At 59.9% G+C, this 14009-nt stretch overlaps 7 protein-coding genes across 7 annotated transcripts; 4 read left to right on the top strand and 3 right to left on the bottom strand.

The window, feature by feature from the left end:
• Positions 1-161: 161 nt before the first annotated feature.
• BDZ90DRAFT_234873 (hypothetical protein) lies at positions 162-5676 on the top strand. Its single transcript, XM_025507174.1, has 4 exons — positions 162-399; positions 473-577; positions 649-3992; positions 4074-5676. The coding sequence occupies exons 1-4, from the start codon at positions 397-399 to the stop codon at positions 5521-5523; spliced, it is 4902 nt and encodes a 1633-aa protein (XP_025359213.1). The 5' UTR covers positions 162-396; the 3' UTR covers positions 5524-5676.
• A 196-nt stretch (positions 5677-5872) lies between these two features.
• BDZ90DRAFT_234874 (putative RIB4-6,7-dimethyl-8-ribityllumazine synthase) lies at positions 5873-6746 on the top strand. The gene is made up of 2 exons (XM_025507175.1): positions 5873-6081; positions 6157-6746. The coding sequence occupies exons 1-2, from the start codon at positions 5883-5885 to the stop codon at positions 6615-6617; spliced, it is 660 nt and encodes a 219-aa protein (XP_025359214.1). The 5' UTR covers positions 5873-5882; the 3' UTR covers positions 6618-6746.
• Positions 6747-6765: 19 nt separating this feature from the next.
• Positions 6766-7234, top strand: BDZ90DRAFT_101090 (hypothetical protein). The gene has a single exon (XM_025503154.1). The coding sequence runs from the start codon at positions 6914-6916 to the stop codon at positions 7193-7195; it is 282 nt and encodes a 93-aa protein (XP_025359215.1). The 5' UTR covers positions 6766-6913; the 3' UTR covers positions 7196-7234.
• A 241-nt stretch (positions 7235-7475) lies between these two features.
• BDZ90DRAFT_263148 (hypothetical protein) lies at positions 7476-8740 on the bottom strand (the record flags this gene model as incomplete). Its single annotated transcript, XM_025508577.1, has 4 exons — positions 7476-7607; positions 7690-7936; positions 8217-8587; positions 8672-8740. 4 exons carry the CDS (start codon positions 8738-8740, stop codon positions 7476-7478), a joined length of 819 nt encoding a protein of 272 aa, XP_025359216.1.
• Positions 8741-9129: 389 nt separating this feature from the next.
• Positions 9130-10174, bottom strand: BDZ90DRAFT_263149 (hypothetical protein; the record flags this gene model as incomplete). The annotated part of the gene is made up of 2 exons (XM_025508578.1): positions 9130-9752; positions 9829-10174. 2 exons carry the CDS (start codon positions 10172-10174, stop codon positions 9130-9132), a joined length of 969 nt encoding a protein of 322 aa, XP_025359217.1.
• A 232-nt stretch (positions 10175-10406) lies between these two features.
• On the bottom strand, positions 10407-12522 carry BDZ90DRAFT_256715 (putative monosaccharide transporter). The gene is made up of 2 exons (XM_025507899.1): positions 12304-12522; positions 10407-12226 (listed from the first exon to the last, which is right to left on the bottom strand). Exons 1-2 carry the CDS (start codon positions 12425-12427, stop codon positions 10668-10670), a joined length of 1683 nt encoding a protein of 560 aa, XP_025359218.1. The 5' UTR covers positions 12428-12522; the 3' UTR covers positions 10407-10667.
• On the top strand, positions 12256-13045 carry BDZ90DRAFT_100963 (hypothetical protein). The gene has a single exon (XM_025503153.1). The coding sequence runs from the start codon at positions 12542-12544 to the stop codon at positions 12959-12961; it is 420 nt and encodes a 139-aa protein (XP_025359219.1). The 5' UTR covers positions 12256-12541; the 3' UTR covers positions 12962-13045.
• The last annotated feature ends 964 nt before the right edge of the window (positions 13046-14009 follow it).

Here is a 14009-nt window from a genome sequence, read left to right on the forward strand (position 1 = left end):
GAGAGCGTGCACAGGCCAACGTCCCAGCCCGGGTCGCGCACCGGGTCGGAGCGAGACACGGGTTGAGACGAGTGAGTGAGGGACGACACGCCTCGAGGCTGCTCCCGCCCTCGACGAGACGACACCGGGACGCAAGGCAGCACCTGGCCTCCGCACGCATCCTCATCTCCTTCCTACCACCGCATATAGGCTGGCTACGACCTCCGTCCTCTCCCTTCTTTCCCAGCGCGACGACCTCGACGCCGCAAACATCTCTGACACAGCTCTCTGCGTCGCCACGACGGCCGCCGTCCTGCATAGACGCGCGCTTGTTGAGCCAAGCTGCGAAGCACGTCTCCACCCTCGTCGTCCCTGGTTTCCCTTTTCCTGCTGACCCCGCTGAGGTGGTAGCCCAAGATGGTGAGTAGTCGACGTCTACGCGTGCACGTCAATATCGACCACTGACATTTCTCCACGCCTTCGCGTACGCTAGGCCACCCTCAACGTCAAGGATGCACTCTCGTATCTGGACCAGGTCAAGGTCCAGTTCGCAGACCATCCAGATGTCTACAATCGCTTTCTCGACATCATGAAGGACGTGAGTCGGCGAGACAGAGGTCTTGTACGATTCCGACGAAGCTGACACACTGCCTCTCTGCCCTCCGCTAGTTCAAATCACAATCCATCGACACGCCCGGTGTTATCGAGCGCGTCTCGACCCTCTTCCGGGGCCATCCATCCCTCATCCAGGGTTTCAATACTTTCCTGCCACCCGGCTATCGCATAGAATGCTCTATGGACCCCTCTGAAGCGAATCTGATCACTGTCACCACCCCCAGCGGGACCACGACGCAAAAGGACGGCGCAAAGGGGATCGCGGGCGCGGTCAGGCAGGGAGCAGCAGCAGCAGCGGCAGCAGGTCGTGAAGGTGGGCAATCTGGTCCCACAGCTAGCGGAAGCAGCGGCAGTCCTCCGAGCGTACCAGCGCACCCTGCTGCACCTCCCAGTGCAGCCAACGCAGCGACCGCAGCCGCCGTAGCCGTCCCAGCTCAAGCTCCTAAGCTGCCGCAAGGCTCCCTGGCCTCACTCCAGCACGGCCGCGCCCTCTCACCACCAGGCGCAGCGATCACGCCCGGGGCAGCAGCAGGGGCAGGTGTCCTCTCTCAGCATCCCCAGCCGCCTCCCCCTCAGCAGATGCAGCATCAACCACCCCACCCAGCTGCCGGCTCATCATCCCACGGCCCGCCCCTCGCGGCAGCAGCAGCCGAGGCTGGACCTGGGCCTGCCGGCGCCGCCCCCGGTGGTGGACCTCCCCCGTCAGCGGATGGCTCACGTCCGCCACTCGAGTTCAATCATGCCATCAACTACGTTAACAAGATCAAGCAGCGCTTCAGCAATGATCCAGAGACGTACAAGCAATTCTTGGAGATCCTGCAGACGTATCAGAAGGAGGGGAGAGCAATACAGGACGTCTACGCGCAGGTCACTGTTCTGTTCGAGGGGGCAAAGGACCTGCTCGACGAGTTCAAGCAGTTCTTACCTGACACGTCCGCGCAGGCGCAACCTCAGCAGCAGCAACAGCAACAGCAGCAGTCACAGCAACCACGCCGCGACGTCTCTGGGGGCAAGGCCGGCCCCTCATCTGGAGCCCAAACGCAACGAGGCAAGAAGCGAGCAGCCCCTGCCGCCGGCGATGCAGCAGCTGGTAAGGCCACGCAAGGCGCAGCCGCCACAGGCCGTAGCAAGAAGGCCAAGCATGGCCACAAGGGCCAGCAGCAGCAGGAACGCATGCCATCTCCCGCACCAGGTATGCCACCAATGATTCCACCCGAGCAGGCACAGTATGGCTTGCCACCCACCGCCGCTCAGCAGCTTGGCGCAGCTTATGCTGGTCCTGATGGTCTTGTGCCCGCCGACGCAGCAGCAGCGGCAGCGGCTGCCGCTGCGGGCCTCGTCCCCTCAAACGTTGTATCTGCCGGCATCCCCCTGGGTCCAGCTTACGCGCCGCTCGCCACCCTTGACGAGGTCGCCTTCTTCGACCGCGTCAAGAAGCACATCGACGACCGCGGCGCTTACTTGGAATTCCTCAAGCTCCTCAATCTCTACACGCAAGACGTCATCGATGTGCGCACTCTCGTGGACAAGGCTGCGGCTTTCATCGGCGGGCATCGCGACCTGTTTGCCACTTTCAAAAGCCTGTGCGGCTACGAGATGGGCAGGCACGGCTGGCTCGAGGAGGAAGAGGCCGTCATTGAGAACACGCCTGCGCTTGAACGCCCGCGTATCGACCTTAACACGTGCGAGCAGTACGGCGCTTCGTATCGCCGCCTGCCGAAGGAAGAAGTCAATCTCGCCTGCTCAGGGCGCGACGCCATGTGCTGGGAAGTGCTCAACGACGAGTGGGTCTCACACCCTACCTGGGCGTCCGAGGGTGAAGGATTCAACCCGCACAAGAAGAACATCTACGAGGATGCGCTCTACCGCTCTGAAGAGGAGAGACACGAGTACGACTACCACATCGAGGCCAATCTTCGAACGATTGCCCTGCTCGAACCCATCGCCGCACGCATCGCAGCAATGGACGAGCAAGAGCGCGCAACCTTCCGTCTTAAGCCGGGCCTCGGAGGACAGTCCCGCTCGATCTACCAGCGTGTGCTGCGCAAAGTCTACGGGCGTGACGCGGGTGCGGAGATTGTCGCTGCATTGCACGACTCCCCTTCCACGTCCATCCCAGTCGTTCTTGCGCGTCTGCGCCAGAAGGATGAGGAGTGGAAGCGCGCGCAACGCGAGTGGAACAAGGTGTGGCGTGTGGTCGACGAGCGCAACTGGTGGAAGAGTCTTGATCATCGCGGCGTGTCCTGGAAGGCGTCGGATAAGAAGGCAATCACGACTCGCGGATTGTTGGGCGAGATCGAGCTGCGAAGGAGCGAGGATGTCGGTCGCAGATGGATGAAGGAGCTTGGCGCTCCGCGCACGCTTCTGGGCACGGAGAGTGGTCGTAATGTTGGCCCGAACGGAGCCGCAAAGACCTCCTCCACTGGCCCAGCCATCGAGGGCAACCTCGCCGCGTCCCAACAGGAGCCCTGGCACCTTTCCTTTGACATGTCCGACCGCTCCCTCATCTACGACGTCATCAAGCTTGCCCTCTCTCATCTCGATCGCGGGCCATCGTATTCGCGAAGCGACATCGATCGCATTGAGATGTTCATTCGGTCCTTCTTGCCGCTCTTGATGGGAGAGGACGCGAAGGCTTGGGAAGACGAGATGGGGTTAGAACCTGTCAGCGCAGGCGACGATGAGGAGCAGAACCATCAGGCGACTTCATCCGCAGGCAATGCGGAGCGCAGGCGCAAGGACGATGATTTGAGGATGCGCGTGCTCAGGGGCCAGGCGGCGAACGCGCCTGCTTCAACCAGTGCCGCGGATGGTGACAGCGAGATGAAGGACGGCAACGCCTCGAGCGAGACAGCGGTTCCTACCATGGAGCAAACTTGGATTCGAGCCGACACTCGTGCTCCCTTCGACTCCCAAGCCAATGCTCAGCAGCAAGCCCAGTCCTCCACATCCAGCGCTGCCAACGGTTCGACCTCGTCAGCTTCAGCACACACCCTCAACTTCTTCTGCTCCAGCGCTCACTATACCTTCCTCCGCCTCTTCCACCTAGCGTACGTGCGCCTGGCAAAGATGAAGCGCCTCTCCACCGAGCTGGGCAAGGAGTTGGACGAGAAGAATGCGCGACGCAAAGAAAGGGGACAGAAGAGCGGGGTCATTCGCGGAAACCCACTGGCGTTGCAGCTCGGCTTGCAGGACAGGTTTGGTGGGATCGGTAGTGTAGTTGGTAGTAGCGCTGCGAGCGCAGGGGCGGTCGACGGGATTGAGCACGCCAATGGAGAGGCAGCGGTGAGCCAGTTGCCTTCCGCCCCAGTGAGCGGATGGGAGCTCCACCCCTCGAAGTACTACATGGTTCTACTCGACCTGATCGAGAAGTTGTTCGATGGAGATTCGATTGACCAGTGAGTAAGCCCCCTCCCGTCGGTCCCAGATCCCCTTTGGCGCACTAGAGCTGACCACCGAACTACCTTCTGCGCACGCAGGAACATGTACGAAGAGTCTATCCGATTCATGTTCGGCATCGAAGGCTTCGTAGTCTTCACAATCGACAAGGTGCTCGGTGGTCTAGTCAAGGCGACCCAATCCATCATCAACGACAGCAAGTGCGCGGAATTGCAGGCATTGCTGGACAGAGATCGACGCAGTCACCCCGGCCCCTCTGGAGCAGCTGGCTCTGGCGCCCCTGCAGCGCGCGACGCTCAAGCCGCAGCGTATCGCCACCAAATTGCGACACGAATGAGCGCAGAGTGCCTCGTAGGCAAAGAGGAGCACCTCTTCCGCGTCGGATGGACTCCCTCTACCTCCAGGCTTGGAATCCAGATGCTCTCCCGCGACGACCCTTCTGCAGACTTGCCGCCTTACCTGAGCCTGCGCGGCGTAGGTGCTACGGAGGCGGATGGTGAAGATGCGGAGAAGCTGCGCGAGGAACGCTGGCTGTACTACGTTGCCTCGTACGCCCTCTGGGCTCCTACGGAGGGCTTAGTAGGGGAGGTGAGGGGGCCCTTCCTCAGGAGGAGCCTGGGCGGAAAGGTCGGAGCTGGCGAAGATGCTACCGCCGCTTCTACGGAGGGTGTACAACCTGCTTCTGCCGCCGCATCGCCATCAGCCGGAGCTGTGACAACGACAGTTGCGACAGAAGGCTCTTCATCGACGTCGCCCTCGGAGCGACATATCGTCTCGCCTGGCTTGGAGATTAAGGTCTGCTTGTCAACGTACCGACTCTTCTTCGTAGCCGACACCGAGGACACTTTTGCTCGTCAGCACGTCGCTGCTTCTTCCTCCGCTACGGATGGCGCGGCCGCGCGCGAGTCAAGGGTCAAGGCTATTAGAGCACAGGCTAGCCAGGGGAAGAAGCGCTTCGATCAGTGGGTCGAGGAGAGGAGACGGGCGATTGATGAGGAAGGTGTGGAGAAGGAGGAAGAGGAGCAAGCGCAAGAGGCCGAGAAGGATGAGGCAGCACCTGCACCGACATTGCAGGAGGGAGGCGGAGAGGAGAAGTCACAGGAGACGGCTACGGCGCAGGAGGTCAAGGAACAGGAGCAGCCTGCTGAGATCGCGGCAGAGAAGCAGGAAGAGCAGCAACAACAGGCTCAGCAAGAAGTCGCACCCGCTGCGATCGCCAGCGGCGATACGGAGATGACTAGCATTGAGGCCGCTCCGGCGACCATCTCTGCTACTCAGCCTGCCGCGGCTGCTGAGGAGGAGGTCAAGAAGAGCGCCGAGCCCGTCACTACGGTCGACCAGGCATCAGCTCCCGCAACCGCTCCCGCCACCGAAGCGGTCGGCAAGGAGCAGGCAGCTTCCGCCGCCTCTGCTGCGCCTGCGGCTCCCGCTAGTACGGCTGAGACTGTTCCTGCGGAGGCTGCGACAGCTGGCGCAACTGTCGCTCCTGTTAGTGGCGAGGACAAGAAGCCCGAGGAGGGGCAGCTCTAAGCCTCTGTCGAGGTCGCTGGTATCTTGGCTCTCGCTTCAATGTTCCCCACTGCATGCCTCTTACTTTCTCTTCTTGCCATGTTGTTTCAAAGTATTACATTCCGTCGTGCGAAGTCAAAGCATCAATGAATCGAGCATCCCTACATTTCTCCCTCTCTCTCAGCCTGAGCGCCTTGCTTCTCGGTCTCGGTGCTCCACGATTGAGGAGCAGGACCGGCTCTCGGAACGGGAGCGCCTCATCGACGGAGGCGAGACGACTGCCGCCCACGCACAGATCAGGGCCCACCGCACAAGGCTCGCACCGCTATTCCTCTCCTTCACTTTCCCCTCGAATCCATTTGACCGACTTGGATACGACCATGTCCGCTCCCACATACGCCTTCAAGGGCCCCTCTGCCCCTCCCTCCTCATTTCCGACTGCCTCGTCCCTCAGAATCGGAATCGTGCACGCTCGATGGAACACGGAGTGCATCGCTCCGCTGGTCAAAGGGGCGGTTCAGGCTATGAAGAAGGCCGGCGTCAAGGAGGAGAACATCGTCGTGGAGAGTGTGCCTGGTAGTGAGTAGTAGGGCAGAAGATGCGTCAAGAGGGTGCATAGAATGCTCACCGCGATTGATCTGCCCCACGACGCAGGCTGGGAACTTCCCGCTGGAACGCAACGTCTCATCACAGCAGGTCAAGTTCAGGCAAGCAGCAATGTAGACGATCTCATGGGAGCCACTTCCCTCCTTGATGATGGAGGCAATGCCGATGCTTCCTCTCAATCCAGCTCCAAGGCAAGCCGCGCAGCCTTCGACGCCGTTATTTCCATCGGTGTCCTCATCAAAGGATCAACGATGCACTTTGAATACATTGCCCAATCATGCTGCGAAGGCCTCATGCGCGTGGGGCTCGACACTGGTACTCCCGTCATCCTCGGTGTACTCACGTGTCTTACGGAGGAGCAAGCACTGCAGCGTAGTGGAGTCGGAGAAGGAGCGGGCGTTCATAACCATGGTGAGGACTGGGGAACGGCTGCCGTTGAGATGGCAGAGAAGTGTAATCGATGGGGGAAGGGCAAGGTCGAGGCGGGTGGGGCCAAGAATTATGCGTAGAAGGGACTGATGAAAAAAGAGGGAGCGGGATGAGGATGGTATTGCGGAGATGAAGGGACAGAAGAGAAATCAAAGACGAATCAAGATGCTTGATGTGAGAGTTTGAGCAGAGAGAGGAGTCGTAGGGCGATTCTTGCGCTGCTGCCTGCCGTCGACGAGATGACGTTGGACATTGGCTGCGAGTGAAGCGAGTGAGGCGCAGGATTCATCAGCTATTAGCTCTATTCTTCCTCTGCGTCGAGGCAATTCCCTCCTCCGCGCGCGCGCTCCTATCCTCAGATTGCAAACTAAAGAAAATGATCGAAAGGCCCATGGTGCTCCTTTTGCTCATTCGAGGCAGAAGAGGCTCACTGATGGCGATATCTGTACTGTTGTCTGTCGTCCTTGGGGGCGCACACACTTGCCTATCGCAATGCTCGACCTGCGTCGCATACTCACCGTGCGTGTATGCGGCTGTGAAACGGCGATGGTGTGGTGGTGAAGCTGGTTTTGCTGGTATGGATGGCGTGGTCATAGTGCCGGTGGGGTCGGGTAGAAATCTTGTTGAAGAGCCTGACGAGGAGGCGGCGAGGCTATGAGAAATGAGGGACAATGCGACGTAGAGGCTGTGGTGGCTGCTGATCTACAGTATCCAGCTGCATCCTCGTCGAGCCGACTAGGTAGCTGCTGCTGGCTGTCCGCCTCCACGAGTCTCCTTGACCCCCTCGACGATGTCGAGCGTGTGGACAGTCCTCTCCCAAAGCTGATTGAGGCTGCGCGTTGCATCGCCGATCTTGACGGCCAAGCTCTTGACGTCTTCCTTGTCCCCACAGCGGTTTCTCAGTCGAATGAGGACGGTCCAGGAGGCGATTTCGGACATTAGGGCGGTGATGCGGTCGGCATCACGAAGCAAGACGGCGCGCCAGTCGTAACGTAGCTGGGAAGTTCGAGGGCAAGGCTGAGCTGCTGCCTGGCGCATGGGCGCGACCATGTCTCTTCGGCGAAGTCAACCTGTAGCGGAGAGGTGCGGTCGGCGTGATGAAGTGTCAGGCGCAGGAAAACCTATCCAGTTCAGACATCGATACGTGCTCACCGCATCCTCTGCCTCCTGAAGAAGGGGTGCAAGGTCATTGACGGCCGCGTCGACTACCTCCTTGGTGGGCTTGTGGGCGTGGAAAAAGGGAACCATACTGTCCGCTGAGCTGAGCCCTGCCTTTACGTTAAGCTCCCCGCGTGTTTCAAGGGGTGCTTCGGACGACCTTTGTATAGGAACAACGTAGGTTGAGCTGGAGAGACTGGGCGGATCGAGATGTTGTGTATGGTCGGAAGTGAAGGGGCTACTGGAGCAGCGAGCGCGAGATGAAGCCGTCGAGTGGCGGATGTCCGCGCGTAGCCACTTTAAACGGCCCGGGGTGGGGACGGAACGGCTACGGTCAAGCGCGGCACGCCACCATCCTCCTTGATGACTGCTGTGCGCTCACTCGAGACATGCGCCTACCTTGCGCGTTGTGATGGCACTGATCATTTGTTGGGGTACGCTAGAGCTTGGATGTGGCGCATGAGGATGAATGGTGAAGAGAAGTGAAGCTTCCTCGCCTTTCTCACACTGACCCTCCGCACCTGTTGACGCAAGGCCTCGTCCAGGTCGCTCTGCACTCGCCCCGCTCCTCTGCCTGCCTCTTCGCCTCGCTCAGCTTGCTCAGCATCTCTCGTCCGCTATCAACGACCCTGCCCAGCAGCTCCGTGGCACTGAGGATCAGGTTGAAAAAGTGTTCTAGATCATCCATGTCCTTGGGCTCGTCCTCACCTGGCTCTGGCATGACCCACTCCATGCAACCTGCCCAAGCTTTGATGTCATGGTCGAGTACGGCAATCCGATAGGCGTGGGCAACGAGGAGGCCTCGCCAGTCGTCGTCTAGCGCGGGTACTTCTGGCCAAGGCTGCTCAGAGGCTGCCCTCATGATGCTCGCCATGAGTAGAGAAGAGCGACACTGGTGAGATGGGAGCAGGAGTGTGGGTAAGACAGCGTCAGACAAGGCCGTTGCTAATAATAGCCTTATCCACCACGCTCTCACCGTACGGAACGCGTGGTTGACCATGTCGATGATCTCCTCGCGGCCAACGATTGCAGTCTGTTCGGACATGTAGAGCTAGGATGTCCTCCGAGAAGTGGATGAAGAGTTTCGATATTGCCGTCTGTCGTGGTCGCTGGCTTCGCTGATCGTCAGCGCTTTTGCAGATTGCAGATCGTGTGGGCTGTGTTGCACCAAATAAGGCTGACTTGAGAGTGTCGGTAGAAAGATGAAGGTGGGTGGGAGTCGTTCAGCTCCTGCGTAGATGTAGATCTTACAGCTCTGGCGGATTGATATTGCCGTTACCAGGAACGGCGACGGCCACGTAGTGTTGCTTGGCTACGACGTGAATGGACGACGACACGGGCGGCACCAGTAACAGCCCTCTGTATGCTGCAGAGCACCTTCCTGGTCAGGTCAGTGACTGAGAGAAGCTTGATACTGACCTTCTGTCGTCTCCATCACTCCTTCAGCCATCCCAGCTTTGCCCTCTTTCTCTCCTTCTTTTGCTCCTTGAAGCGTTGGAGCTCCGCTTTTGTCGGTCCCCTCTTCCTAGACCCTCCCCCTTGCTGCGCCTCCATCTGTCTCTTCTCATGCTCCTGGGCCTTCTGTTGCTCCCACTCATCGACGTCAAAGTAAGCAGACATTTGGCGCCGGGCTTTTGCGGTGGTGGAATGGCGCGTGGCGGGGTCATCGCCGGCGAATGAGGAGGCTGCGGCTGCGGCAGCTGAACTAGAGAGGTCGCCGCCCCCGCCGCCTGCGAATCGGCCAGTACGACGATCGAATGTGCCTCGAGCCACGTAGGGCCCAGTCGAGGCTGCGGTGCGCGTGTACAGGCCCGGGTCGAGGAAGGCTAGCTCCGGGTCGAGCTCGGGATCGCCATTTTCGTTCTCTGCTTGGTAGTCCTCTCCGCTCTCAGAGAGTGTTGGATATGCTGAGTTGCTAGGTCCTGGGCCTGATGAAGTAGAGGCTGATGCTTGTGCAGGAGCAGGGTTGGCGGCATGGTCAGCGAGCGGATTCGTCCAAGTCGTTGTGTTCGTTTGAGCATTCCAAAAGTAGTAGGCATTGTGAGGTGGTGACCAGACTGGTGCAATGTAGATGGGGTGTCAGCATGCTACCTACGAATGCATTCCAACTTGTGGTCGCATCACCAGACTCACTTGCTTGCCATCCCTTGGTGTCTGTCGCAGCAGAGGAGGAGGACGCCTCGGCCATTGCTGTTGCTGTGCCTTGTGAGAAGGACGCGGCTGGCTGCGAGCCTCCTGATCCTTCCGCTGCGCTGGAGCTGGAGCCTTGCCTCGCTGTGTGTGTAGCTTCGCTTCCTGGCTCCTCGATAGCTTCTCCATCGTCATCGTCCTCTTCTTCCTCATTGCCCGCAGCCTGCACAGACTGCTCCTCGGCGAGCGCTGGGCGGGGCGAGGCGGACTGCTTGCTCGACTCTCTCTGCGGAGATGCTGAGCCGTTGCTGGCAGCGCGAGAAGGCGATGCTTCCTCATTGCCGGCCATGATGAATCTGGGGAGGGAGGATGAGGTAGCAGAGAGGTGCAAGGAAGCGGCCACAGGTGGAGAACTCCGCCGACTTTCGAGGCCGAGGCTGCGAGTCCGCGTCCCGCTTGCTTCGTTCGCACTGACAACTTCGGGCACAAGTCGATACGGAAGACGATCCATCCAGAGGCCATCTGGATTCAACCAATTTTGCCTCTGCATCTCGCTCGCACTCACTCGATCACGATCAGTTGGATGTGCATGTGACAAGGTGGTTGACATTGGGTAGCGTAGCTGAGCGACAACGTAGGCCTGCTCTCGCAATAGATAGGATGATGTGACAACAGACAATAGACGAGCGAAATCGTAATCGTAGAGGTGTGGTAGAGTAAGGAGGGGGTGTGAGGATCGGCGGGAGGTGGGATGGGGAGCACAGCAAGGGTACTGAGGGTTCGACTAGGGTGTGAAAGATGCGATGCTCAACCGATGCGCACGGTGGAGAGGCTGTCCGCGTTTAGTGGCTGCTCTTCTCCTCGAGGGACGAAGCGTCCTTGGTGTCGGCGGTGACCGAGTGCTTGGCACGGTCGGCGATGACGGCCTCGTCGTCGAGGACCTTGCCGTGGGTGGCAGCGATCTCGATGTCGGTACGGGCGTCCTTGAGCTGCTGGTTGACAGCGTTGGAGCGCAGAGGGCTGGTCTGGAGGTAGAGCTGGTCGACCTCCTCGAGGGAGAGACCCTTGGTCTCGTAGACGGTGAAGAAGGCAAAGACACCAGCGAGGAAGCAGGTACCAGTCCAAACCCAGAAGACCTTGGAGGCGAGACCAGCCTTGCCCGGGCCAGAGTCGACGAGGTAAGGGGTGGCGTAGCCGATACCGAAGTTCCAGAGCCAGTTGGAGGCAGTGCAGAGGGACATGGCCTTGGCGCGGATACCAGTGGGGAAGATCTCACCGCAGACGACCCAAGCGGCAGGGCCCCAAGTGCAGGCGAAGCCAGCGACGTAGAGGCAGACGAAGCCGACGAGAGCCTTCTGAGCCGCGGGGTTCGAGGTGCCGTAGTGGGTACCGAGGGCAGCGACGATGAGCTCACAGACGGCCATGTAGAAGGCACCGCCGACGAGGAGCCACCTACGACCAGCGCGCTCCATGAGGAAGAACGAGGGGATGGTCATGACGACGTTGACAACGTTGGAGGCAATGGTGAAGAGGTACGGGTCGCCAGCGCCAGTCGACTTGAAGAAGGTGGTGCCGTAGTAGAAGATGAAGTTGATACCGGTGAGTTGCTGCCAGCCCTGGAGAAGGGTACCAGTCATGGTCCTGAACCACATCTTGCGCTCACCACCAGCGAAGCAGGCCATGTAGGTCGTCTTGGAGTTGGCAAGCTCGAAGTCGTAGGCAGTCTGGATGTCGGCGAGCTCAGAGCGGACCAGGGCGTCGTCAACGTCAGTCGAGTTGAGGCGGGCGAGAGCCTTGGCAGCCTGCTCGGTCTTGCCCTTCTTGACGAGCCATCGAGGCGACTCGGGAAGGACGAGGAGACCGACGGCGAGGATGATGGCCCAGGCGAACTGGACACCGATGGGGATGCGGTAAGACCCAGAGTCGGTGCGGGTCTGAGTCGAGTTGTTGACAATGGCGGCGAGGAGGAGACCGATGGTAATGCACCACTGGTAACCAGAGACGACGGCTCCACGGATCCAGCGAGGGGCAGTCTCGGACTGGAACATGGGGACAATGGTGGAGACGACACCGACACCGAGACCAGCGATGACACGGCCTACGATGAAGAGGGGGAGAGCAGTTGAGACCATCTGGAGAATGACACCGACGTCGAAGATGACGAGAGCAGCCTGGAGACCCCAGCGACGACCGAGAATGTCGGCGAGGGGAGCACCGAGGAGGGCACCAACAAAAGTACCAGCCGAGAGAATCGAGACGACGAGGGAGGTGTCGCCCGTAGAGAGGTAGTTGCCAGCGGTCATGTCGCCAGCGATGGAAGGGTCTCCGGGCATAGGAGATCCGTATTGGTTACGGAACGCCTGCATGGTGAGAATACCGGAAATTGTTCCGGTGTCGTATCCTGTCGAGTGGATGGGCGATTGATGTGAGCAACGCTGCGTGAGAAAATTCGTGGTAGCAAAGGGCACAGGGACTCACCGAAGAGGATACCACCAAAGGCGGCGAATGCAGCGACACCGATGGCAGGCAGAGCCTGGCGCACACCGGCGGGCTTGGTGATGGGGCCGGTACCCTTGTCGAAGGTGACTGGTCCTCCGGGCATGGTTGCGTGCGTGCGAAGGGGGTGGAGGAGGAGCGAGGAGCGAGGAGGGCTAGGTGTTGGTGAGGGAGGGAGGAGAAGGCAAGAGGGGAAGGAGGGACGAGGAAGTGTTGCTTGATGAGAAGAGGGGGGCAAGCGTCAAGACGGCAAACACGTAGGGCGGTCTTATATCACTTTACTTCAGTGGTCGTCCCCGGATACGCGGGGACAAAGAGCGCGGGGGAGCGGGCAAGAGGAAAAAACCATGTTGGCTCTACGCGTACGCTGAGACTGCTGAGACGCCTAGCACAGCGCCTCCACGATTGGCCAGGCCCAACACAAGGCTGCCCTGCCGCTCACCCTCACCGCCGCGGCTGGCCCTTGATTCATTACCGGACCTGCAGGGGCTCCATAGTCGAGAGCGGTGGGCCAGGCTCTCTACCACCCGCAAACGAAAACGGCACCACGGCTTCGTCTTGGTTGGTCAGTCTCCTCGACACAGTGGGGAGATGCGGGGTCCCCGAGGCTGCTCCTCAAGGTCAAAGAGAATCTTGGTGAGCGTGTGGCGTTCTTCCTCTCAGTCTACGGTGCAGCATAGAGAGCGTCGCAAGTCAGGGGGCGCGAGCGACAAATGGAGACGAGGGGAGCTAGCCGCTCGTAGACCTCTAGCCGCGCCCCACTTCGGACTGTTCTGGACTTTCGTTCTCAGCGCCACACCTGACCAACTCTGTTTCGTTTCAAGTGCCGTCGTGCCCTCGATCTCGCTCCTCGTCCGACCATCACACGCCTCGTCGCTCTTGCCGCCGCACGGAAAGCTCCCCTCTTTTGGCCGCCGCGCCAAGTCGGCGGGTTTCCTCTGGCAGTGGTCTGATGCCTCTTCAGAGCAGATGGGCAGAGCATCAATCGAGGTCCACAACGCTCACACACGTAGCTTACCCGCACGCTCGACCCGCGACTGCCGTCAGGGCTAATGCTCCCCAAGCTCCCCTTCAACTAGACTAGCGAGTGGATCCTCCCGCCGATAGAGCCGACAAGCTACAACCTCGACACTAGCTCGATCCGCAAGAACAGATTGCTCTTGCCACTGTGACAAGGTTATCGGCTCGCAGCTGCTTTGAGCGCAACAAGTGAGGAGAGCTTGATGATGCGTTGTAGTCGCCGTTGCCACAACGAAGAGCTCGTTCCGCTTTGCATTGGTGGCGGTGCCAGCCGAGCAGCATGCTGCAATGCTTTGCTACGTTTTGCTGCTGCGAGGCGCGCCACACCACGCATGGAAATAGCTGTCGCGCTGATGGACAACAGCCCAACAAAGTCAGTCGTTCGCCATCGTCGTCGTACGAATCTGTTCAAGCCGCGGGTTGTGTATTGGGGCGATCGCGGAGGCACAAATGCATCCCTCCGGACGCTGCACCTACGCCGTGAAGCGATGCGGCGCTGACAGACGGCGGAGCTCACGGCCACGACGGAGATGGAATCTAGGCTCGTAGTCCATCGCCAGCTCGGCAGTCAAGCTAGATCGCAATGGGCCTGTACGGATGAGAAAAACAGGTCGTACGACTTCCTCACCCACGGCCCCGTCCCCATTGCTCTGGTTCAGACGAGGACG

The sequence above is a fragment of the Jaminaea rosea genome, assembly GCF_003144245.1.
Source record: "Jaminaea rosea strain MCA 5214 unplaced genomic scaffold BDZ90scaffold_19, whole genome shotgun sequence".
Classification (NCBI taxonomy): Eukaryota; Fungi; Basidiomycota; class Exobasidiomycetes; order Microstromatales; genus Jaminaea; species Jaminaea rosea.

Excerpts from the sequence above, each read along its gene's own strand:
- BDZ90DRAFT_234873 (XM_025507174.1), top strand. Across the intron at positions 578-648 it reads TTCTCGACATCATGAAGGAC|TTCAAATCACAATCCATCGA; the intron begins GTGAGTCGGCGA and ends GCCCTCCGCTAG. Across the intron at positions 3,993-4,073 it reads GATGGAGATTCGATTGACCA|GAACATGTACGAAGAGTCTA; the intron begins GTGAGTAAGCCC and ends CTGCGCACGCAG.
- BDZ90DRAFT_234874 (XM_025507175.1), top strand. The coding sequence starts at position 5,883 with ATGTCCGCTCCCACATACGCCTTCAAGGGCCCCTCTGCCCCTCCCTCC. Across the intron at positions 6,082-6,156 it reads CGTGGAGAGTGTGCCTGGTA|GCTGGGAACTTCCCGCTGGA; the intron begins GTGAGTAGTAGG and ends CCCACGACGCAG.
- BDZ90DRAFT_101090 (XM_025503154.1), top strand. The coding sequence starts at position 6,914 with ATGATCGAAAGGCCCATGGTGCTCCTTTTGCTCATTCGAGGCAGAAGA.
- BDZ90DRAFT_256715 (XM_025507899.1), bottom strand. The coding sequence starts at position 12,427 with ATGCCCGGAGGACCAGTCACCTTCGACAAGGGTACCGGCCCCATCACC. Across the intron at positions 12,227-12,303 it reads CTTTGGTGGTATCCTCTTCG|GATACGACACCGGAACAATT; the intron begins GTGAGTCCCTGT and ends TCCACTCGACAG.
- BDZ90DRAFT_100963 (XM_025503153.1), top strand. The coding sequence starts at position 12,542 with ATGAGAAGAGGGGGGCAAGCGTCAAGACGGCAAACACGTAGGGCGGTC.